At 42.0% G+C, this 25,922-nt stretch overlaps 1 protein-coding gene across 1 annotated transcript in view; it reads left to right on the top strand.

Annotated features, from left to right (window-relative positions):
- Window positions 1-18,983, top strand: part of lamb1a (laminin, beta 1a) — a 73,208-nt gene extending 54,225 nt beyond the window's left edge. Inside the window, exons 15-33 of the mRNA XM_086109445.1 lie at window positions 542-669; window positions 1,226-1,346; window positions 1,508-1,706; window positions 1,779-1,922; window positions 3,278-3,509; window positions 4,310-4,473; window positions 4,690-4,914; window positions 5,022-5,239; window positions 5,846-5,942; window positions 7,530-7,899; window positions 7,981-8,165; window positions 9,606-9,847; window positions 12,866-13,069; window positions 13,144-13,288; window positions 13,540-13,747; window positions 16,882-17,023; window positions 17,117-17,293; window positions 17,412-17,571; window positions 18,416-18,983. Of these exons, the coding sequence (XP_085965571.1) occupies window positions 542-669; window positions 1,226-1,346; window positions 1,508-1,706; window positions 1,779-1,922; window positions 3,278-3,509; window positions 4,310-4,473; window positions 4,690-4,914; window positions 5,022-5,239; window positions 5,846-5,942; window positions 7,530-7,899; window positions 7,981-8,165; window positions 9,606-9,847; window positions 12,866-13,069; window positions 13,144-13,288; window positions 13,540-13,747; window positions 16,882-17,023; window positions 17,117-17,293; window positions 17,412-17,571; window positions 18,416-18,555 (3,501 nt within the window). The 3' untranslated portion in view covers window positions 18,556-18,983. The remainder of the gene's footprint in view (window positions 1-541; window positions 670-1,225; window positions 1,347-1,507; window positions 1,707-1,778; window positions 1,923-3,277; window positions 3,510-4,309; window positions 4,474-4,689; window positions 4,915-5,021; window positions 5,240-5,845; window positions 5,943-7,529; window positions 7,900-7,980; window positions 8,166-9,605; window positions 9,848-12,865; window positions 13,070-13,143; window positions 13,289-13,539; window positions 13,748-16,881; window positions 17,024-17,116; window positions 17,294-17,411; window positions 17,572-18,415) is intronic.
- Window positions 18,984-25,922: the final 6,939 nt, after the last annotated feature.

The raw sequence follows: 25,922 nt of genomic DNA, 5'->3' as shown, positions 1-25,922 counted from the left end.
GACGGTCCCATTTAATACGATTACTGCAAAATCGATTTCCACAAAATCATCTACATGAGTGAGACAGTGTGTGTTATTGTCCTGTGAACGACTGAATGACTGACAATGGAATTCGTTTCTCGTTCCTTTTCTTCAAATTTGAATTCTCCCAGAGTAATAAATTCTGGCAAGTTCAGATCCTTTTGTGAGTTATTCCATGGAAAAGGAGCAGCATGTTTGAATGCGGTTTTACCCCGCTCTGTCCTGACCCCAGAAATTCTCATTTGAAGGATTTTTTTGAGTGCACAGACCATTCTTGACACGATTATGCAAAATAAGCATCGTTAAAAAAAAAGACTAAGTTCCACGTTACCTCTTCGCCCTGTGCCCAGCTGGACTCCATGGCTGCAGTGTAGGGCAACAGGTGCTCACCATCGAGCCCCACCTGCAGTGCTTTGCCCGGTCTGTCACCAGGACATGTTTGACCTGTGTGATCCCTTCAGGTGACAGCTCAGTATGGAGTGTTTGTTTTAACAAGGAATACTTTAATGTGTTCCTTCAGCTGCCTGACCAATGGGAGGAAGTTCTGATGACAGTGATGAGACCAGAACCTATCACAGCAGATAGTCGTTGTATAAATACTGTGCCAGATGACGACCACCAAATGATTTCGCTCCACCCTGGGTCACGGTAATGTTCATTAACAATATCCTTATTGTCACAGATACAACATTTATACTCTATGCCAAAAAAGTATGGAACATGTATTTTTGCCAAGGATTGGCAGCAACTCAGTGATGAATGATTTGAGAAGGCAAAAATGAAGACTCACTCATGGAGGACCGGTAAAACAAAACACCATTTGTAGAGATGGGTGGAGTAGAAAACAATGGAATGAAGAGTGAGGGTACTGTTACTTGAATACAGTTAAAGCAGTTTTAAACTACTATGACAAGTACAAAATCTTAACCACAGCCATCTTTGATCATTTGGTGCAATTTTATGACTGCATTTAAGATCTTCATGTCTCTTAAGGATGCTTTTCTTTTTGGGCACTAGTGTCAGTGGCTTGATTTATTTTCCCGGGGATTCCCCCCCCACCACGCACTTTTTTTATTAACACCATTTTGTTTCAACTCTTCTGATGTGCTGGCATATGCTGAATTGTTTCCTTTTGTGTCATTGTGTTCAAAGCAGTGTGCTTCAAGCTTTCCAGATGTTTCCTATTCTCTTTGTGCTTTCTTAGACATGTGGCTCTTCCCAGACCGGTTTGTTTTGAATCTGCTCTGAACTATACCATCCGCCTCAGTCTGCCATTGTATTCAGCCCTCAGTGATGTGCAGTCTCCGTACATGCTCATTGATTCGGTGAGAATACTTTTAACGTATGATCAAACTTTAAAACTAGAAGACAACACATGAACATTCCTCGTTGCTGGAATGGGTCATTTGTAAATGTTTAGTTGAGTTTCTCTGGTCAAGCAAAGCTGGTTTTCAACTTGAAACCGGAAACGTGTTCTTCTTGACAGATCGTGCTGATGCCTCACTGCAAGAACTTGGACCTCTTTACAACCCCAGAAGGGGAATCTGGTGGAAACCGTGGATGGGAAACCTTTCAACGATATCGTTGTATGGAGAATAGTCAGAATGTTATCAAGACACCGATGACTGACATTTGCCAAAACTTAATCTTCAGCATTTCTGCTCTGCTCCATCAGGGAGCCAAAGGTAGAACATGATAACATGAAATTGAGATTGCTGAGAAAGATCAAAACATACACATGTGTTTGTCCCTTCCAGAATGCCAGTGTGACCCCCAAGGCTCTCTGAGTACAGTCTGCAACATGAGTGGAGGTCAGTGTCAATGTCGACCTCATGTCGTCGGTAGAAACTGTGACAGATGTGCTCCAGCTACTTTCCAGTTTGGACCAAGTGGCTGCAAAGGTATTACCTCCAACCTCATGTTGCAGTAGTTCCAGTGTTGACTCAGAATCATGACATTATTACCTTTCTCTCTGTAGTGATAAGGCACAACCTTTTCCACAGCTTAAACCGCTGCAGCAAAAAAATAATAATGCGCCTTATTTGCAGATTTTCATGATGACCAGAAATGTACCGTTCTTCAATTTTTAGCTTCTTTTTAACTTGCCGCAATTGTGTTACTATTTACTTTTCCATGAGCTCAATTTTAAGTCTTAACCGTTCAAGTTTTTGAAAAAGATCCGCACACAATGAAGCCATTGAGATTGGTAAACAGATGTGCTCCTGCTCAATGCCACACACATGCAGAAAACGCCTTGCAATGCCAACGATGCAGCCTTCAAGTTGAAGGCTATCAACACGGCCTTTGAAAAGGCAACCGAGCATGAGTTTGAGGTAAATTAGTCAGTGATACGACAAAGGTTGGCAGATTTTGATTAGATCGTATTTGTATGTCTACCTCGTAACATGTGCTTGTTAAAATTGGACTGGCAAATTGGTGTGGTTGCTCTCCACACATTTTAGAGTTCTTTTTAAGATTCTATTATTTGTTTTGAAATCATGAAATGGCTTCGCTCCACCTTACCTCTCTGAGCTCCTTCGTCCCTGCCCGGTGCCTCAGGTCTGCGGGCCAGACATGATTAGAGGTGCCAAGAACTAAGCGGAGGCTCAGAGAGGATCGAGGCTTTTCTGTTGCTGGTGCCTCTCTTTGGAATGACCTCCCATTGAACGTTCGGGAAGCCCACTCGCTGCCCATCTTAAAAACTCGTCTTAAAACTCATTTTTATTCTTTGGCTTTTGACTCAAAATGAGACTTGATTTTTAGTTTTACTGTTTTGTTTTGTTTTTGTGCTTTCCATTGTCTTCGTTATTATTTTATTGTTTGTTGTTGTATGAATTATTTTTGCTCCATGTACAGCACTCTGTATACAGGGGTGGTTGTTTTAAAGTGCACTATAACTACAGTTGAGTTAAGTTATTACATGAGGGAATAAAGTTTAGATTATCCCACCAACCAATTTTTGGTGGGTGTTGCTGAAATACCAGCACACTTCTTGCACCGAATGATACTGTATTTTAAAGACATGTTAAGATTCTCTTGATTTTGATTTGGAAAAACAATTTCTTCATAGGCGATGTTTGAAACGCAGTCTTTAAAAAAAGAAAATAAAAAATTATATTCGTTGACAGACAACACTATGGTACATCATTTCCTAACACGTGTATGCCTCTGGTAATTTGTAAGGTAACTCACATTAATATTATCAAATAACTAATTTGTTGTGAACAGATAAAACAACATGATTTTGTATTTGCAGAATGCAACTGTGACGCTCAGGGCTCACAGAGCCCTCTTTGCGATCAGCTCACTGGTCAGTGTGTGTGTGTTTCGGGAGCATATGGACGTCAGTGTAATCGCTGTTTACCGGGCTACTGGGGGTTCCCTGCGTGTCGTCCCTGCTCTTGCAATGGGCACGCAGAAGACTGCGACGCTCACACGGGACAATGCCTCAACTGCAGGGACTTCAGCACAGGCCACAACTGTGACAGGTAAACCTGAATTCATTTTAAATATCACTGATCATGCACGACAGTCCCAAAGATTTACATGACTTGCTGACTTGTCATCTTTACGAAGAATCCATAGTGACGTTTAGAGAGTGATGGCAACTCGTTCCTAATCACTTGGCTTTGTCTTTAAACTCATTCAGTACCAGCCAATTCTAAACCAAGTCTGAAAAGACATATAAAAATGTCTTTGGGAGTGAATGAGTTTTAAGAGGAGACAGAGCCACTTTCAGGAATAGTTGAGCGGGCTAAAATGAATGTAGTTTAATTGTACTGGAAAGATATCAAGATCAGATATCATTGTCATCAGTGTGGAAGCGTCATTGATTCAACTTTTATCACAATACAGCCGACCAAAAATTTTTTTAAAAAAGTCTAACCGTCTAAGCCCTAATACAGACTAATATTGGGACCACTTATAGATTTAGAAAGAGCAGTACTGAATGTGTCGTGACTAATTAGAGATGTAAAAGTCACTCAGGTAAAGGTTATAATTTTAACACATCTACACAATGTTGATTAATTTACTAACGGGCTCAGTATCATGTTGACAGATTATATAGGAATGCGGGAGTAGGTTGAAAAAGCAATCTTGAGTCACTTCCTCCTGATTAATGTTGCCTACCTGATAGCTAAAGGGACCACTGACAGAAAGTAGAGATGCTCGTTAGCAAGCTAATAAGAGTAATCAAAGACAAGGGAAACCATACCACGAGGAGGAAGATTAGTTAAAGAAAAATGTATATAGCAAGACAATATCATGCTCTATATTTTGTGTTAAGGTGCATGGATGGTTACTATGGCGACCTGACTCTGGGCTCTGGTGACCACTGTCGCCCCTGCATGTGCCCTGATGGTCCAGGCAGCCTGCGGCAGTTTGCAGGAAGTTGTTTCCGTGGTGACAATTCCCAACAAGCTGTCTGTATCTGTAACACTGGATACAAAGGTACGTCATTGATCACAGATGAAAAAATAGAGATTATTTTTCCCCCATTCAGAAACTGATAGCACATCAAAAGCTGAATGTTAAAAAAAATGTCATTAGAATAGAATTTGAGATTAAATAAAACTATTTGGTGACATAATTGATTGTTTCTAGAAACTTAATATGAAGGCAGAAGAAGCACTGGAATCTGGTCCCTTTTTTTTTTTTTTCCACCAGGTGCTCGCTGCAATGAGTGCTCCCCTGGTTACTTTGGAAACCCACATGAGATTGGGGGCTCGTGCCAACCCTGTGAGTGCAACAACAATATCGATATGTTGGATCCGGAATCCTGCAACGCCCAAACTGGCGAATGCCTGCGCTGTCTTTATCACAGCGAAGGGCATTCCTGCGAAAATTGCATGATCGGTTACTATGGCAATGCACTACTGCAAGACTGCAGGAGTAAGTTCACTGAGCCACTCCAGCTCAAAAACAACTCATTCACACATTAACTGAGGACTCCAAAAGCTGCTTCGTTATTACTAATGCGGTCTTGCTGTTGTCCACAGAGTGTGTTTGTAACCAGCTTGGTAGTGATAGTGCCAGCTGTCCTTCATCAGGTGACTGTCACTGTGACCGCAGCAGTGGTCAGTGTCATTGTCTCCCTCATGTGATTGGTAAGCACTGCGACCGTTGTGCACCTGACACCTGGAACATGGCTAGCAATAAGGGCTGTCAAGCCTGCGACTGCGACACCAAACATTCATATGGGAGCTCGTGCAATGAGGTCAGCAATATGCCCACCTGAAATATGTTGTTGAAAAAAAATGTAGCATTTCATAATTTTACTTTCAAGGATACTTTCTGTTTGCATTGTGAAAACAGAAGTCAGAGTCAAAAAGTGTCTTCATAATATGCAGTAATGTTCTGTGCCGCCACTATTCTAAGCACAGTCTACTGATTAATGCTGCGTTTGTAGGATATGACTTAAGCAGAAAAATCTCCCAACACAGGTGGCTGTCATTTTATTTCTCTACTGCCACCTGCAGTCGACTCAAATTGAAATCATAGTGCCCACAGGCTCAGCTGTGACCAAACCATGAAAACAGGTCAGCCATGACGTTCTCAAACTGAGACCGTGGGCACCTTGATGTCACATTCAATCGCAAGCAGCTGGCAGCAAAGGACAAAATGGCAGCCCCCTGAAAAAAATTAAAACGGGTGGATTTTTCCGATTAATTCATATTCCACAAACACAATATTAATTAGAATGCCATGTTTAGACTAGTGGAGGTACATAGAACACATTGCAAAGAATATTTTTGACTTGTGCTCTCACACCTATTTTTTCTGTGAAAACGTGTTCTTCATACTGTAAATGCTACTCCAATAGATCAGTGGTCAATGTTCGTGTATGCCCGGCTTTGGAGGCAGGACGTGCAGAGAATGTCGAGAGCTCTTCTGGGGAGACCCAGAGGTCAAATGTCATGGTAGGTGATTTGTTTTTGTTGTTTGATGAACACGTGTAACATGGCCAGTAAAAAAAACAAAAAAAACAAACTTGGAAATAAGATAAGAAAACCTTTATTCGTCTCGCAATGGAGAAATTCCCAATACGTAAGTAAAATACGTGCTGTACTGAATTATAATTACACAAATGCTGTCAATTGATAAATACCTGACGAATTCTTTTACTATATCCTCCATTATCAAAGGGCGGAACCAAATTTTTACGTGTTCCCCTACTTCAAATGCGGCACTGCTTCTTTTAAGTTAAACTTCCGCCTTTGACTCTCCCCTTTTTCTCTTGATGTCCATGGAGAGGTAACATAATTTTTAGAGCTGGAGAAACCTTTGTTTTTATTTGCAAATTTAAGTGTTTTAATACATTGCTGTGCCATATCATTTGTGGAGGGAAACGCTGTATCAATATAATTGACGAAAAGGACATTGTTTTCTGCTGTTTTGGTCAGGCTTTGTGATTGAGACTGTTAAACGCAACTAACACAGGAAATCCTGCTGTGCGTCATCAATATCAATATTCGCAGTTGGACACCACCGGTTGCGCAAGACATAATAGTTGTCTTCTTTAAAAGACAATTTTCAACAGACAGACAAAGAGTTACTGAGCAAATGCTGGATATAGTCATGCCTCTAAAATGTTTGGGTCTCACATAACACATCGGAAAGTGAACGGCACTGTTCGAAAATAAAGCTACAATAGTGGCTGAGGTTGTGTAATGCATCCACTTAATGGAGCTATGCTAAAGGGAATACAATACTGTTTTATTTATATCACGCATTCACAACCGCGGCAGCTGTAACAAAGAGCTTTCCAGAACATTTAAAATATTGATATTGATCCATAATTAAGGCGCATCGGAGTACAAGGCACACTGTTGGCTTTTGAGAAAATTGAATGCTTTTAGGTGCACCTTAAAGTGTGGAAAAAACGGTACACAGAGAAAACTCATGCAGTCACCAAAGGTCATAGGCAGATATGCCAACAATTCGTGTAGCCACCAATAAATTGCAGTTTTATTTTTATGTCTTGCCATATTATTGAATTAAATTGATGATTTCATTCATTTATTTATTTTTGAGAACACGTGGCATAAAGCGAGAAATTGATTGGATAAACATTATTGGATTGGATTGGATAAACTTTATTGTCAAATGTACTGTATGTGTAACATACAGCACAGATGAGATTTATTCCCTCTCAACATAAAACAAGAGGAGCCGCTGCGGGTGTCCGCGCCGCTATCAAAAGAAAAGTTAACAAAAAAAAAGACAAAATAATACAAAACAACACATGAGACACAGACAATCGTGCACTCTTAACCACTTTCCTGTATACACTTTGTTGTCTGAAGCAGTTATAGATGAAAGAGGAGCGAATCAAAGTGTCCTTTTCACCAGTGGATCAAAGACGTCATGCTGCAATATGCACACGTCTGCTACAAGCTAAGCTTGAAAGCAACAAGAATCTGTAGCATAGCATCCATTAACGAAAAAGAGAGATTGGCTCTCTTCTCCGATATTATATCTAAACTGAACTGCACTGTTTCCATCAGAATGCGATTGTGAACCTTCTGGTGTCACTCAGCCGCAGTGCAACAAAGACAACGGTCACTGCGTTTGTGTAGAAGGAGTATCTGGTCCACGTTGTGACAGCTGTGCCCGTGGCTTCTCTGGTACCTTTCCCAACTGCCAACGCTGCCACCAATGCTTCGCGGAGTGGGATGCTGTCATTGGACAATTAACAAATCAGACGCACCGCCTTGCAAACAAGGTAAACGCTATCAAAATGAGTGGAGTCAGCGGGCCCTACAGAAAGTCAATAGACAGTATGGAAAGAAGTGTATCTGACATCCACGCCATCCTGAACCAAAACCCAGCCTCACAACCTCTAAGCGAGATCCAACAGCTCTTAGAGGAGGCCAAGTAAGAGTGGATTCAATAGCCTAAATGGTGCGAAAGGCCTAATCTGTCAAATGTAACCTGTCGTCTCAATGTGTCCATTAGTGACTTGATGGGGTCTTTGAGTCAATCACTGAACCACACGGAAAAGATTCTACTCAACGTGCAAGAGGAGAAAAGTGACATGGAGGGCAAATTAAAATTGCTGATGGCAGATGCTCAGAAACTCGAGCAGACCGTTCAGGACATTATGGATCAAATTGAGTTAATCAGGAACTCCGATGTCCGAGGTAAGACTGTATGTTGCTTAATACGTTTAGGTGTTTGTGATGAAAAGGTTTACATGGGCTCTTTGTTGTTTGTGCTATTGTTACAAATTTAGCGAAGGAGATTTTTTTGATCCACAGGTGAATCTTTCATCGTTTGTTTTGAACATCAGTTACGGTTTGCTTCACCAACCTAATTTTCTAATGGATAGTTTGTTTCTTGTTCATTGGTGAGTCTACAAATTGATGAAAACTCATATGAAGAGTAAATAAAGCGGTGCATGCAGGATCTTATGACGTTAAAATAAGTTCCATCTTCATAGGATCAATATTGTGTATTTTCGAGCAATTTAGATTCCAGTAAAAGAATTGGTGTGTTTTCATATGGCTATGTTTTTTTCAGGTCATCTAAACATTGAAGAAGGGAACTAACTGAACAGTGTCCTCGATCGATACATTATGTAACAGGTGTCAAACTCAAGGACCGGGTGCCAGATCTGGCCCGCCACATCATTTTATGTGGCCCGTGAAAGCAAATCAAAGATCGCAGCTTTCATGACGCTTGCTAAAATCTCTACCAAAATTTCAAATTCTCACTTGTAATAAATAAGTGATACTGTAAGTATTTTCTTGTTCCCAAACGACTCATTACAGTAACAATAAGTGATTAAACCGTTATTTTTTTACTTTATATGGTTTCAGTCGTGACGGCCCTCCAAGGGAAACTCACAAAAATCTGGCCTGCGACAAAAATGAGTTTGACACCCCTGCATGATGTTAAGGCTGTCCTCTTCAAACAACGGCCCTCGGGCCATTTGCGGCCCACCATCCATTTTTCAACAGCCCGCAACTTGACAAAAATAAATAATTAATTAAGTAAAAAATGCTGGACTATCAAATGACATTTGACGAGGGCCACACAGTTTGTTAAAAAAGGTGAAAGTGGGCAGGGTGAGAAGAGAGGCTGTCAGAAAAATAGGTGTCATTGCTACTTATAAATTTGTTTATAGACTGGCGAACTTTTCTCTGTATTCAAAGAACCATTTATGATTAAAAGAATAACACAATGTATCTTCAAAATACTGCAGGGAATAAAGTATATTCAATTTTAGAGGCAAAAATAGTTTCTTCCACTTTGTGCTCGACGGCTGATTTATGAAGACATCACATCAATGATCCTCAAGTAACAGATCGTTCTTTTTTAGTTTCTGAATGTGGGCATGGGATTCGGCTGCTGTTAAGTGCAGAGCTGAATCTACCCTGTGAGATAGCCAGCTCTTGGCCACCCCAAAAACAAACAAAATATAATTGCTTTGTGGACTGACTTTAGTGTGTTTCAAAAAGTGGTCCCTTCATCTTTCCATTTTTCTGTATGCGGCCCTCAAAGGTAAAAATGGGGGACGCCTCTGCGTTAAGGTGTAAAAGATGCTAGATGTTTATTTTTTGTTTTAACTCTGTTACCAGGGGCAGCCAAGACTGTCACCAAGTACTTCCTGCAGTCTCGGGTGGCTGAAGAACAAGCAAATGCATCCACCACTGACCCCGACAGCCCGATTGAGAATTCTGCTAAACTACGCAAACTCACAGAAGAGAAGATAAACCTAACCAGAGATGACTTCCTCAGGAAACACACTGAGTATGCACAAAGACTAGATGACCTGGCGGATCAAATCCAGACTCTGGACCTGACAGAGCTCAGCCACAAGGTACAAATACTGTATTTGCTAGGGTTCTCTTCAACAAATTCAGGAGCTTGGGAAAGTATTTTGACATTTCACCTAGTTTCAGGCCTCAAACATTAAGATCTAAAATTGGAATTTTGTATGAAGAATCAACACCAAGTGGGACACAATGGTGACGCGACTATCAGCACAAACCCAATTCCAATGAAGTTAGGACATTGTGTTAAACATAATTTAAAACAGAACACAATAATCTGTTCAATTTATTTTCAATTGAATACACCACAATGACAAGTTTTGAATGTTCAAGCTGATAAACTTGATTGTTTTTAAAAAATAATCATTAACTTAACATTATCGCTGCAACACGTGCTAAAAAACTGGGACAGGTGGCAACAAAGACAGTGAAGGTTGAGTAATGCTCATCAAACACCTGTTTGGCGCATCCCACAGGTGAACAGGCTAACTGGGAACAGGTGGGTGCCATGATTGGGTATAAAAGGAGCTTCCCTGAATTTCTCAGTTATTCACAAGCAGAGATTCGGTGATATTCAGCTCTTTGGGAACAATTGAGTGAGAAAATAGACAAACAGTTAAAGGACAATGTTCCTCCAAGTACAATTACAAGCAATTGAGGAATTTCATCATCTATGGTCCAGAATATCATCAAAAGGTGCGGGGAATCTGGAGAAATCCCTGCATATTAGCGACAAGGCCAAAAATCAACATAGAGTGCCCGTGAACTTAGATCCCTGAGGCAACACTTCATCAAAAAACAACATCAATGTATAAAGGATACCACGTGGACAGTTCCGAAAACCAGTGGGAGTAACTACAGTTGGCCTCTATAGCCAACTTAAAACTCTACAATGCAAAGTAGTGATGGGTCCATGAGGCCTCATGAGGCGTGTCGACAAAATGACACACTGTGTTGATACTGTGTCGCTGACCACTGCCACCTGCTGGACCTTCAAAATCCCTGCAGCCAACCCATTTGACAGACTGAACAAACTGATTTGATGATGACGTGTATACAAGCATTACCTCACTCTACCCACAATAGCCACAAGCGCCATTGTTTATGTTGCTGTTTATGCTGTTTATATTGTCTATACTGTTCAGATTACATGTCTTTTTTATACAGTGTAGCTGCTATCCTTTCTTAGCTGTGTGTGTTTAATGCACAGCATGTTTGCATGCATGTATGCACTGAGGATTGAGAGGAAGAAATTTTATCTATGCTGCATGTCATACATAAAGCATATTTGACAATAAAGATGACATTGACCCTTGACAATATCATTCACATCCATGCATTCATATTGTATCATTCAATGTGTTTCAAGAATGTGAAAATCATGTGAATGAGGATGCTTGTGGGCTTTGTCTTCACAAATTTTGATTTAGAAAAATAAGATGCTCCAGTGTTTTAAATTTCAGTCTGTTGCGTTTAATGCATGCTATTTCCCCTGTTGTGGAGAACACACACACACAATGGATTAAGACATGTCAAAAATCCGAGAGGCACTTGGTGAGACAAGGAGATTTTAATAAATACCTTATTCTCCAAAAGGAGATCAAAATGGCTCTACACGGCGGACAATTTGTATTTGTCCGGAAGCTGCTCCATAATATGCACGTACTGTAGCAACGTCACTCGAGTGAAGCGCGTCTCAGCAGTCGATAGTCTGCTGCTCTCTGCTGTGAGCGCGAGCACGTACTCGCGGCGCCGACCCAACCCACGCCACATATTAAGCTTTGAACTACGACAACAGCTAAACTAGCCTAGCCGATGTAATGATGGTCAGCAGACAAGGTTTACGTTTTATGTGACTTTTAATAGCAACGTGGCAGAGTCATCAAACATGCGGTGTGCTCACTCGCAGTCACTTTCTGGAACTCCCCCTTATAGGCGGGACCTCTCAATCAACTGGAGTATGACGTACAGTACAAACGTTCATAAAGCACTTCTCATATAATAATAGCCTATTATATGACAGCCGACATGACGCTCGAAGTCAGACGGACACATTTTTTTGATAATCAGTGTGTTTTCCGTATTGCCCAAACATATATTTTTATTCGAGCGAGGGTGAGGTCTGGCTTGTTTCGGCAATCGGCATCGTGTCGCCAGACGCGCTTCCTTAGGATACACTGTGCGGGCTTTTGCTGCGTCAACGCCCACTGCACTGAGTCGACGCCCCCTGGACTAAGTGGCGCAGCTTGGTCTGTGCCAAGCAGCCGATGCAGTCTAAACTGCACCGGTGCAGTTCACGTGTCAATTAGCAGCCTGGACTGTGTCAACGCAGCCGATGTGTCAATTAGCAGCCTGGACTGTGTCAACGCAGCCGATGCAGTCTAAACTGCGCCGGTGCAGTTCACGTGTCAATCACGTGACGTAATGAAGCAGCACATGCACCGACACGTGGTTTGCTCTGTGAGCCCGGCGCATGCGTCAACGCATCGGTGTCGCTGGACCCATCACTAATGCAAAGCAAAAGCCATTTATCAATAAAGCCCAGAAACGCCGCCAGCTTCTCTGGAGCCGAGCTCATCTAAGATGGACTGATGCAAAGTGGAAATGTTTTACATTGTTTTGGGAAATTGTGGATGATTTGTCGTCTGGTCCAAAGAGAGTAAGAAACATCCAATTTTTATGTTATGTTATGTTTATTATTTTACATTGTTACCTGTTTTGTAAAAAAAATTCACATCATCCGTCCGTCACCCCATGCAGCTCCGGCACTGACCGCACTTGTGTAGCTGCAGCCTGCCCATGAACTGTTTTCTTGCAGTCTTTTTTCTTTTACTTCCACCTTCATGATGACAGTATTCTTGGCAGCAACTCAAGCGCATGGCTTGTGCTCCCGCACTGTCTCTCACTCTTGTTGACATGCTTATAAACGTGCTGAAAAACGTACTGATGCAGTTTGGTGGGGATGCTTTTTTTTTTTTTATATAGACAAGGCTGTGAGCATTTAATTCCCCCAGCAGAGACTGTTTGATAATATGGTAACAATTTCAATTTATGTGTCTCCACAGACATGTGGCAATCCAGCAGGCGAGGACTCATGTTCCTCTCCCTGTGGGGGATTAGGATGTGTAAATGCAGAGGGTGGCCCCATGTGTGGAGGGGAAGCATGTGATGGTGTGTTGACAAAGGTTCACTCCAGCTGGCAGAAAACATTTGAGTCCGAACAGGAAATATTAAATGCCATGGAGGAAGTGGACAAACTTGCCAAAATGGTACAACCCTAATCGTTGGAGATTTGAATTGTCTTCCAAGGTAATTGGTTTGGTCTCACCTGTACTCTGTTTAGGTGTCCGAGGCAAAACAAAAAGCAGATCAAGCAAAAATGAGTGCGCACAACGTTTTTATGAAGACTAATAGGACTAAACACAATATTGATCAGAGCAACGAGGAGCTACGGACCCTTATTGAAGAAATTCGAGACTTCCTCACAGGTGAATCAAGCTTTCTTTGTTTGTCTGTCAGTCAAACTGTAAAATCCACTGATTGTAAAATAATCAGCAAGGCAACAAGTCATCACTATTGTGAATGAATAAGAGAAATTGACTAACAAGGATTTTTGTCCTAATGCTAAATATTAAATTGTTCATCGCATTAAGAGTGTCAGATATAATGTAAGTGCTGAGTAACAACAACGGCATCCTTCCCTTTAAGCATCCACACATAAACATGTTTCTTTTTTTAGAGGATGGGGCAGACTTGGAGAGTATCGAAAAAGTTGCAAATGAGGTGCTGGCCATGCAGATGCCAACCACACGTGAGCAGCTTCAGAACCTCACAGATGAAATTCGCAAAATGGTGGGGGAGCTGGGCAATGTGGAGACTATCCTGCAGCAGAGCAATGATGACAGTGAGAAAGCTGAAAGTCTACTGAAACAGGCCCGGCAAGCTAGGTGCGTTGCCTCTTGTGTCCCGAGTGAACGAGTATCTTTTGATAGAGCAGCCTTTTCACTGACAACAGGCTCAAAATCGCAATCATTCATTCATTCATTTTTCGAACCACTTTATCCTCACTCGGGTCGCGGGGGGTGCTGGAGCCTATCCCAGCTGTCTTCGGGCAGTAGGCGGGGGACACCCTGAACCGGTTGCCAGCCAATCGCAGGGCACACAGAAACAAATAACCATTCGCGTTCACGCTCACGCCTAGGGACAATTCGAAGTGTTCAATCAGCCTGCCATGCATGTTTTTGGAATGTGGGAGGAAACCGAAGGACCCAGAGAAAACCCACGCAAGCACGGGGAGAACATGCAAACTCCACACAGGAAGGCTGGAGCTGGAATTGAACCCAGTTACCTCTGCACTGTGAAGTCGACGTGCTAACCACCGCCCGCCAATCGCAATCAATCAATAGCAATCACAAAACACAAGCCTTTCTGGATAAATGGACGCTGGTCGTCGGAACGGTAATCTGTTCATCCAGCATCCTGGTTGACCAGGCACACTGAAGACGCAAACATTTGTCCATAAGCCATTGAAAAATCTCTCTCTCATATTGTCATATCCATACATGCATTTTGTCATATTTTGACAAAGACATTTTTGCCTGAAACATCTCCTCAAGAAGCTGTCCAACCCTGCTAAAAGTGGCTACATCCGTGGTTCAGCAGATCATTCATTTCTACCCCTGAAAATGAAATTGGGAGTAAATGTACCATATTTTCCGCATTATAAGGCGCAAGTAAAAGCATTCAATTTTCCCAAAAAACCGACAGTGCACCCTATAATCCGATGCACCTTATGTGTGGTGCTACTCAGTCTCTTTATATTCCCCAGTGAGTTGTTTCCCTGTTAGTGTTCCGATACCATCTAGGGGTGATTATTAGCAGGAACGAATTGTACCCTAAAAGGTTTCTGCCTGACACGAATTGACATGTGCATTTGCCGACACACACTCGAACACATAACTCCCATATTTTCCGCAATATAGGGCGCACCAAAAAGTCTTCCATTTTCTTATAAGCTCACCAAGCGCCTTAAAATCCGGTGTGTCTTGTGTATGGTCATTACGGTAATACGTCGACTCCAAGATGGCTCCTTCCTGGAGACATGCTTCCAATGTTATAACTTACTGTTGGTTCAGTGAACTGTGTCACTGCTTTATTAAATAAGTTTGTGTTGCAGCTCCGAAAAAAGGAGAGCTGTGGTGTTAATTTTTTAAATTAGTCTCAACAAATACAGGTATGTCTTTGTCTGTCTCCGTGCCTTCTTCCGTTCAACTCAAGAGGCGTTCAAGACAGCCTCCGAAAAACGTAAACTCAGGATTACTTCAATGAAACTACAAAAATTGAAAATAATACATCAAAACTGAAAAGCAAGCGAGGATATCACAAAATAAATTCTATAGCCCCCCCTACAGAATTTATATTGTGATTTCATCATTTGTGAATACACAACAAAGGAATAAATAACTACGACTGACATCTGACTGACTGACTGACTAAGATCAAGGAAATGCCAATGCGTTTTTCGGAGGCGGTCATTAACGCCTCTCGACTTGACCAGAAGAAAAGAAGGCACGGAGACAGACAAAGACGCACCTGTATTTGTTGAAAAAAGGAGAGCTGTGTTTTTTTTTAACGCAGACTTTATTAACTCATTCAGTACCAGCCGATTCTAGACCAAGTCTGAAAAGACGTTTAAAAACATCTTTGGGAGTGAATGAGTTAATGGTTTTCAGTCTCAACAAATACAGGTACGGCTTTGTCCGTCTCCATGCCTTCTCTTCCGTTCCACTCGAGAGGCGTTCATGGCCGCCTCCGAAAAGCGTAAATTAATCATTACTTCAATGAAACCACGAAGAAAATCAAGTGAGGAAATTGCAAAATAAATTCTGTAGGGCGGGATATAGAATTGATTTTGTGATTTCCTCGCTTGATTTTCTGTTTTGCTGCATTATTTTCAATTTTCGTAGTTTCATTTAAGTACAGCAATAGTTAATTTACGTTTTTCAGAGGTGGTCATGAACGCCTCTCAAGTTGAACGGACACCTCTCGAGTTGAATGGAAGGAGCATAGCACCATCTAGTGGAGGCATTGTAGATTGCGCCTTATAATGCGAAGCGTACAATGTATGAAAAAAATTTACGAAATAGCGATTCATTGAAGGTGCGCCTCATAATCCAGTGCGTCTTTTAGTGCGGAAAATACGGTACTTTGTGAGCGCTGCGCAGCCATTGTGAAACGAAGATCATACTAAAATCATAGTTAACCACTGACTAAAGGAAGGAAGAGGGAGACATGCAAGATTTTTAAAGGACATTTAACCCCTTGTGGATGTGAGCGCACGAGGTTTGTGTGCCTTTTTGCTGAATCAATTGTCTTAATAACTTTTGTTTTTCATTTATTGTTAAGCCATTTGTATTTATATGTGTCATGTGACCAGTTCTCATGGCTTTGTTCCAGTTGCAGCGGTTGTGTAGGCTCTATCAGGGGTGTCCAAAGTCGGTCCTCAAGGGCCGCTGTCCTGCCTGTTTTCCAGCTCTCCCAAGAGCAACACACCTGATTCAAATAATCAGGAATGTTCTAATGCTGCTTCAGAGCTGGCTGATGAGCTGATCATTTGAATCAGGTGTGTTGCAGCCGGGAGAGCTGGAAAACAGGCAGGACAGTGGCCCTCCAGGCCCGGAGCTGGACATACAATACAATACAGTTTTATTTGCAGGTATTGTATTGCATTCCCTTTAGCTCCATCTAGTGGATGCCTAGCGCAACCGCAGTCACTATTGTAGCTTCTATTCTCTGTGCCTTATAATGCAGTGTGCCTTTTATCTGAAAACTGTTTTAAAATAGGCTATTCGTTGAAGGTGCTCCTTATAATCCGAAGCGCTTTATAGAGCAGAAAACAAGTTCATCTAACCGGAATTTTGTTCAGTGTTTTCTAAAACAAAACAAATAATTAAAAAATGTGATTTATGTCATTATTTTAGGAGGGTGACGATCTAGAAGTTTAATATTTCCTGATTCTTGCTGTCCCCGGTTAAAATAACATCAAGACTGTCATAATAAAACAACTCCCTATATTCAACAGTCAGGGGGCAGCTGCTGTGAAGGAATCCGCTGAGATGGTCAAACAAGTGCTGGAAGAAGCTCAGAGAGCTCAGACAGCTGCCAGCAGTGCCATGCAGCAGGCCACAGACGATATCAAGAACACCAACAAGCTGCTGCTCTCAGTCAGTCCTCTTGCGTTTTCGTTTTTGTCGGTTTAAACAAGTATCTATTCATCATCAACCTGTACAAACACGTCTTAACTGTCTTGAGCTCAGGTGAAGTCCGGTACATCAGATGTGGAAATAAAATTGGGCAATGCCACTAGGCGGCTGCAGCAACTTGATGAGGATGTGACACTACTGAGAGGCCAAACTCTGAATGCCACACTGAGCAGTCAACATACCATTCAGGATGCAACGAGCATCAGACAAATAGTCAAAGAGGTGAAAAGGGTAAGTTCCAAACATTAGAAAGTTGACCGGATCATGGCTCAGGTGGGAAAATTACTCTCTTGAGCAATAAGAAAAGATTTCCAGATTGATTATTTATCCTTTTCTTCATGTCATGGAGGGCATCGACTCGGAAATTAAGGGCAAGTACTCCACTGTCGAGCAACGGATTGCACAAAAAGGGAGCGGTGTGGCTGAGGCAAAGAAGAGGGCAGAGTTATTGCAGCAAGAAGCCAAGGAGCTCCTGTTGCAAGCCAGTGACAAGCTGCAGATTCTCAAAGGTGACGTCATTCTTACCGTCGAATGAACCACATTCGAGGACCGAATGACAACAATTATGTTGCTCAGGTCGTCATGAATGCCTTTTAAAAGAGGAATGGTGGCACCACTTGAAGAGCATTGCAGGGCAATCGACTTCTACGTACAGCGCACTTGGCCACACCTTGACCTTGTATCGCTTCCTTCTTCAAAATGGTGACCAATTCCAGCAGTAATCGTGTGAAGTGAACAGTCCTCCCCGCTGATTTTTCTGCAAAGATTCTAAAGAATATGGATTTTTTTTCATTTTTTTAATTAACAAAAAAAGCAGAAAGGTTACAATTATTTTCATTACATTTTTTCCACTTACTGTCAATGTTTGTCGGCCAAAGGAATGCGGAATTTATTTCTACTTGTGTGGGATGCCACATAAGTCAGTGACAGACCAAAGTGCCACTGTCCGGATATCAAGCCAACCGAGATGTCCTGTGCACGCTGTTCTTGTATGAGAGTTGGTAATGTGGTCTCGAAGAGGGAGCAATATGTTGATACACTGTAACTTGATCAGTCTTTTTTTTTTTTTTAAGATGTTCTAAGTAATGAATGATTTCATCCACCTTTTTTAGAATGCGTAATATTGAATTTTGTAGTTTACCTTACAAGGTTTTTCCCAAAAAAATCCAAAACATTAATATAGTGTTAGAGTTAGAAAATTATTTCGATTAATTTAGAAAAACTAGGACAATTCTATAAAAAAAATTTTTTTAAACAAAATATAAAAATTATTTTCATAGGAAAATAAAGAAAAACATCACGTCTAACAAGGAGATTTGCAATGGTAACTACATCTATTCTTTCACATTTCAGAGCTCGAAAAGTCATTTGGGGAAAACCATCGTGCACTGGAGTTGAAGGCAGAAAAACTGGTGGAGTTGGAGGCCTCGGTTAAGGAGCTGCTGCAGCAGATCAGCCACAAAGTTACAGTTTATAGCACCTGTTTATTCTAAGGTCAAAGGTCACCCGCAAAGGTCCTTGCAAAAGGGGCACTCTTTTTATTTTTTGACCTCAAAGAACACAAAATGGACATTTCAAATTTCCATAACAACTGAATAATTGTGTTCCCCTTTATCAGTGTGTCCATTTGGAGTTACTAGTGTACACCATTGGATCTGTTCTTTGGGTCTTCATAACAGCAAAACCTAAACAAGAATGTAACTGTCGTATCACTGACCATTCATTCCAGATTTGTCGATGTTAAATCATTGGATGGCAAGAATTATTCACCGGTGGCCATAAGTTAGGAATCAGGATTACTTTTATTTTTTAAGTTTGTGTGAAATATAGTCCAATAGTTTTCTTTTTCTTGAACTTTACAGTTGCATCACACAAAGTGATCCTGAAAACAGCAAGTAATAAATGTTTTTTCAAGCTGAAATTGTGACTGTTTTGGGTGTCCCGAGCGCAGAAAACGTTGCATTAGGTACCTAATGCAGTGAGAGCAGATTGGGCAGGCGTGGGTGCTGCTTGGTCACACCGACGCCTTTGGTTGGTAACAGTCCACATTTTTCTTCACGCCGCAAATGATCAGAACTGTAAAGTGTCGTCACATGAATCACAAGCATGTGAGAGAAATACTTCTGGGCCTGTAGAGTCGACCCCCACATATTCACTGATATCCATACATCCATTTTCTGATCCACTTAATCCTCACAAGGGTTGCAGAAGCCTATCCCAGCCGTCTTTGGGCACTAGGCAGGGGACACCGTGAACCGGTTGCCAGCCAATCGCAGGGCACACAGAGAGGAACGACACACCCGCGTTCACACTCACACCCAGGGATAATTTAGAGTAGTGGTTCTTAACCTGGGTTCGATCGAACCCCAGGGGTTCGGTGAATCGGTCTTAGGGGTTCGACGGAGCCTCTGCCATGGAGGTGAAGACATACCTGACTCAACATGTCAATTACTTATGACACGCCTGCTTGGCCATCACTCGCTGCAGATGGTCACATTACATTGCTTGTCCAATCAGTGCTGCAGGAAATTTAGTTCCTTCAGTAGTCAACGTGTGACTGTCGTGATCGTAAGGTAAGATGAGAAAACATTTATTTGTCTCACAATGGAGAAATTCCCAAATTACAGCAGCAAAATTATGAAAGGGAGAAAGTAGAAGACAAAAAGTATATAAATAAATATAAAATGGTTTTAAAAAGGGCGGCCCGGTAGTCCAGTGGTTAGCACGTCGGCTTCACAGTGCAGTGGTACCGGGTTCGATTCCAGCTCCGGCCTCCCTGTGTGGAGTTTGCATGTTCTCCCCGGGCCTGCGTGGGTTTTCTCCGGGTTCCAAAAACATGCATGGCAGGCTGATTGGATGCTCTAAGTTGTCCCTAGGTGTGAGTGTGGGCGTGGATGGTTGTTCGTCTCTGTGTGCCCTGCGATTGGCTGGCAACCGATTCAGGGTGTCCCCCGCCTACTGCCCGGAGACGGCTGGGATAGGCTCCAGCACCCCCCGCGACCCTAGTGAGGATCAAGCGGTTCGGAAAATGGATGGAATGGATAGTTTTAAAAAGCATATTAAAAATGGGTGAGTGGGGGTCAGTCCAGGTTTTCAGGACCATCTATTCCAGGGGTGTCCAAACAGTCAGAGACTAAGAGACAATTTTTTTACCGTGTTACAGCAAAGAGCCACATCATACACATGGACCTCCCTTCCTCGCGCGCGCGCACATACACACACTTTTTAGCCCATAGATCTACTTTTGAAGCGACCAACTTCCCATGATCGACCCGATCGCGCATGTGCAAGGATACACACACACGCGCGCGGGTACCCAGCCATGCACTCGCACACATATGCACTCACTCTACGATGAGCAACAGCCCGAACATGAACGAAAGCTAAAAACGCAAACACACAAATCATTTTTCCCCACCCATTTCCTCCTCCCACCCCTTGCAGTCCGCTGGCTCCCGGTTGATTGCAATCAACGTATTGGGCCCCCCTGCCTTAAAATCAGAGGTAATTTGCTGACTATCTTAGCGCCGTTGTTTGCACATGAGCGGTTATTCAGTCATCTGATTGGTTGCCTTCTATATGTCAATCAAGTAACGGGACTGATGATAGGCTGACGTAGTACGTCTGTGTCTTGAGCGCCTTTGTTTTAATGGCAGCGCCACTGCCGATGCGTTTTCGACGCTAGTCGTGTGAAAGCCCAGGAGCCGCATTGAACCAGCCAAAGAGCCGTATGCGGTTCACGAGCCGCGGGTTGGCCACCCCTGGTCTATTCAACAGCCTGAGCAGTTGGCAGGAACGAACAGCGGTACCTCTTCTTGCAGCGTGGGTATATCAGTCTCAGGCTGAAGGAATATGTCGTAAAATAAAAAAAAACGTATACTCATGTCTTGAAATTTTATTTCCTTTTTTCTGTTTCAAAGAAGGGCGGCCCGGTAGTCCAGTGGTTAGCACGTCGGCTTCACGGTGCAGAGGTACCGGGTTCGATTCCAGCTCCGGCCTCCCTGTGTGGAGTTTGCATGTTCTCCCCGGGCCTGCGTGGGTTTTCCCCGGGTGCTCCGGTTTCCTCCCACATTCCAAAAACATGCATGACAGGCTGATTGAACACTCTAAATTGTCCCTAGGTGTGAGTGTGAGCGTGGATGGTTGTTCGTCTCTGTGTGCCCTGCGATTGGCTGGCAACTGATTCAGGGTGTCCCCCGCCTACTGCCCGAAGATGGCTGGGATAGGCTCCAGCACCCCCCGCGACCCTAGTGAGGATCAAGCGGTTCGGAAGATGAATGAATGAATGAATGAATGTTTCAAAGAAATGCGTTTTATATGTCTTGAAATTGTAAAAAGTCATTTTTCACAAATGAAGGTTTCGGGGGATTGTGCATATGAACTGTTTGGGTTCGGTATCTCTAACAAAGTTAAGAACCACTGATTAAGAGTGTTCATTAATTTAACCTGCTATACATCTTTTTCCAATGTAGGAGGAAATCGCAGTACCCAGAAAAAAAAAAACCCATGCAGGTATGGGGATAACATGCAAACTCCACACAGGGAATTGAACCCGATACCTCTGCAATGTGAGGTTGACATCTAACCACTTGTTCACCGTGCCACTCTATACATATATGAGCTGTCAAACGATGAAAATATTTAATTAAAAACGCAACTGTCAAAATTAACTCAAATGAATGAAAAATTTATCGTGATTACTCATGCATTTTTTATCGTTTCTGATTTTCCTTTATTTTAATGCTCTCATCAACATAGAATCATGAATCAGTTTTCTATGTGCAAAATGCAAATATTTACTGAAATAATTTCTATTTTACATGAACATTTTTCACTTGGAGCAGTTATTCACACATATCTCACATCTCTCACACAATATTACTGTCCATCAACAAAAGTGAAAAAAATATTTTGTCACACAACAGGTCCTTTACCAGCTCTTTTTAGGGAATCAAAACAGCAATATAAAATAATGAAGTGCACATCTAAGGTAAACTAGTACTCAGCCTATAGTGGATTTAAGCCATGGTTGCATACTTCGTTTTTCACAAGTTTGCTTTGAACACAGCAGTCAGGCTATGTTGATCCTTCTTGCTCGGAAGTCTCTCCACGGTTTTGTGTAGACATCATTTCGGATGACTACACTTGGTTCGATGACAACACTGGAGACGTTTTATTTTCAGTGTGTTCGCTACAACTGCCCCGCTGAACTCTCGACGTGCCTCAGCGCACAGTCACTGTCAGACGAACACAAAGAAGCTCCACCCGCTTGATTTATATGGCCACGGAACACTGTAACCTTCCACACAAAATAGTTCCAAACAAGTAACAATCGCGTCAGTGGCATACATCGTATTCGACAGGCTACCTGCTCTTTATTCACCAGAGGCTCATCAACCTAGTCTCTTAATTCTCTCCCGAAACAGTGTCTTCTCCCGCTTGGTGTGCCTTAGCCTTCTCCGTAACATACAATCTCTGTACACAGCTTGTAATGGAGGCTCTCGCTGGCAATCCGAAGTGGAGTCGGTCGATGCAATGCGAATGATTTCAGCTTGAGCAGCTCTGGACACTGTTGACAGGCTTGCATGCAGTAGCCATACATTTAGCTATGGCTTCAGCAAATTTGTTCTTCGTCGTGTCATCCATTTTCTTCGCTTTGAAATGATCCATAGCTGTCTGTCTGAGACGAGGGGGAGGAGTACTCACGTCAGTTGTGTGTGTTCAGTTAATTCCGTTTTTTCACGGCCCTCTGAATAGGGATCGTCGGCCAGCATGGAAGGATCACTCTTTCTGTACTTTTTTGATACATTTATTGGGACACTTTGCAGCAGAAGTAGTTGCAGTATCAGAAGCAGGTAATAACCTAAAGCACACATAAATGCAGTAAAAAATGAATACATCTATCTTTCTGCATCACGATGTAAATATGTATAGAATTTACATTAACACTTTTATTTTAACAATACATTTAATAAGTACTTTAATCAACCATGATTTCACTATGTATTATTATCGTCATTATTTTAAACGTAAGAAACCATACATCACAAACATACCAAGTCGACTCGAATAAAAGAACTACAAGTCCCAAAAGGTCCAACCGGAAGTGGAGCGCCGGCATGATTAAGCCCAGCTGCAACGCAATGTACTTTGTTCAAACATCAAATTGCAGCTAGACAAACATGACAACTAGGCAAAATGAGTTAAATAAAGACACCACTGTTCTAGACACACTTTGGCCCACGCTGTCTAAATTGCCGATTGCGAACGGTAACTGTGATTGCAAACATAAAGCACAACGGGCACAACGCAAAGCAGACAAACAAAGCAACCGATCATGATCGAATCTAAAGCTAACTTTACATACAGTATCTGGTAAAGAAAAGCACACGCGTAGCTTACCATTGGGCCATGCCGACGACGGAGCGAGTGTATTCACTAACGTAACATAATGCGATCCTGTTTTTTATACGTCGCGCAAACGGTCACCTGTCAGTGGCAGCCCCGCCCCTCTTAAAGTGCCAGGTTAATCCAACAGTGTGCTTGGCCATAAAGTGGTATTTCAGACTCGACGTGCTATGATGATAGCTCAGTTTACGACTGCAAAACATACAGGTAACTTTGGTCTTGTCAGTGGAACAATCTGGCAACTTTTTAAAAGTAAACTTTCCATTCATAAACTATTGAAAGTATCCATTTTCGGTGTCTCGCGCTGCCGTGGCTGGCGAAACAAACATGTGCGTGGACCTGTGCAGCGCGCTGGTTGTTTTGTTTGTGGTTTATTGATAGAGTAACGTAACATCTGCTGTGACGTGTGCCACGTTAATCTCGCGAGAACAAATTTAATCCCGTTAAAATTCATTTAAATGAATGCCGATAAAAACGCGCTAAACTGACAGCTCTAATATATACTGTATATATATACATACAGTATATATACAATATATATACTGTATATATACAATATATATACTGTATATATAGAGTGAGAGAGAGAGAGAGAGAAGATAAGATAAGATAAGATATCCTTTATTTGTCCCGCAAGGGGGAAATTACAAAGAGATAGTGAAATGTATCTTCCGAACATACCCACTGTGTAGGATCATGATACTGTACTCATGTAAGCAAGGATCCAGAAACTGAAACCCACTGAATGTATGCCAACTATTTTCCTATACTGTACTAAAAATAAGTTGTTTTAGGAATTTACTTTTAAAAAAATTCTTAATGTCCTATAATTAAGACTGTGACGTTGTTTTCTTTCGTCAATATAACTGTATTGATGAATTTATACTTGTGCTATGTAATAATACTAATAATCTAAAAATGCAATAATTGTGAGAATCAGTCGACATACCTGTACACTCCATCCACCTTTGTATTTTCAGGCTACTGAACAGTAATGTTAGCAATTGCCACACGATGGCAGCCATGTATTGCCGGAACAATTGTTTCTTTTTCCATCTATTTTTGTCGGTGAAGCAGCGGTCCTCGCCTTATTTTTGCGCCACAGACCGTTTCCCACTTAAACAATATGTTGACAGGCAGGCATGGAAACGAATAAAAAACAAATCATTAAAAGCACCACGCCGAATGCTTGTCGTTGTAATTAATGAGTGTCCGGTTCGTGTTTCTCTTCAATGAACCGGCACCGTCTTAGTGTAATAGGAGTTAATGACCCGAAGTGTGTTACTTCCGCTCAATTCACTCTGTAATTGTGTTTTGGTCCCTGTTATTGCACGATCGGATGTTGTCAATGGAAGCAAGGTATTTTAGTGTGTGTGTCTGTGTGTGTTTATGTGGTGGTGGGGGTGGGGGGGGCAGCTTTGAGATAAATAAAATAGGTGATCAATTTTGAATAGGATACAGTCACTCGAACGTGGCTTTCTGTTTCTGAAGTTGTAGGCTCGCCTTCCATCTCATCATTTTACCCTTTTCCTAAAATGTTCTCAAAAGACAATTATATTCTATTTATTTTTGCCAGATCGTGGGCTTCCTTTTTCACCCTCGTATAACCCAACGAGATGAGTTTTCTGACATTGACAACGGCACAGGCACATTCACTTTAGTTTCAAAACAAATAAATAAAAATTCTCTCAGCCTCTGATCAATGAAATATTTTTTATTAGTGCACATACAGCCTTGGTACTAAATGTCCTGCTGAGCAGAACTATTGTGGACAGAAAAAAAACTGGTGGCAAGGACTGCTACTGTACAGTTCTGTATTTCGTTTTATTTTCTTTTTCATATGCTTATGTTTACTTAAGGTTTGTTCGAGTACTTGTTTTCTTCCCATATGTCAAAATATAGAAAGCTCTATAAGTATCTTAATAATAATAAAAATAATAACAATACATTTTATTTGAAAGCGCTTTTCATCACACTCAAAGACACTTTACAAGAACTTAAAACACAGGATAAAAATGTGCACTTAACACAAGCATACATAATTTACAAAAGCACATTTCGAGGAACAAAAAGCAAAATGGGTAAAAGAGATTTAAAGGTATTAAAAGCATTGCGGAACAGGTGAGTTTTAAGAGATGATTTGAAGGATTGGAGGTCAGTACAGTTGTGGGTGTGTTGTGGTAGAGCGTTCCAGAGGGTGGGGGCGGCGACAGAGAAGGCTCGGTCCCCCCAGGTTTTGAGCTTGGTCACGGGGATGGCGAGGAGGTTTATGTTTGAGGAGCGGAGATTGCGTGAAGGAGTGTATTGGGGTAAAGAAGGTCGGAAAAATAGGAGGGGGCCTGATTGTGAAGGGCTTTATAGGTGAGTAGGAGCAGTTTAAATTGAATACGCTGGGGAACGGGGAGCCAGTGGAGGTTTTTAAGGACGAGGGTGATGTGAAGTCACGAGTGCG

This window comes from Hippocampus guttulatus, chromosome 4 (assembly GCF_054856545.1).
Source record: "Hippocampus guttulatus isolate MCC_2025c chromosome 4, RoL_Hgut_1.0, whole genome shotgun sequence".
Lineage (NCBI taxonomy): Eukaryota > Metazoa > Chordata > Actinopteri > Syngnathiformes > Syngnathidae > Hippocampus > Hippocampus guttulatus.
The sequence above is the reverse complement of the archived record's forward strand: the minus strand, read 5'-3'. Positions and strand labels throughout refer to the sequence as shown.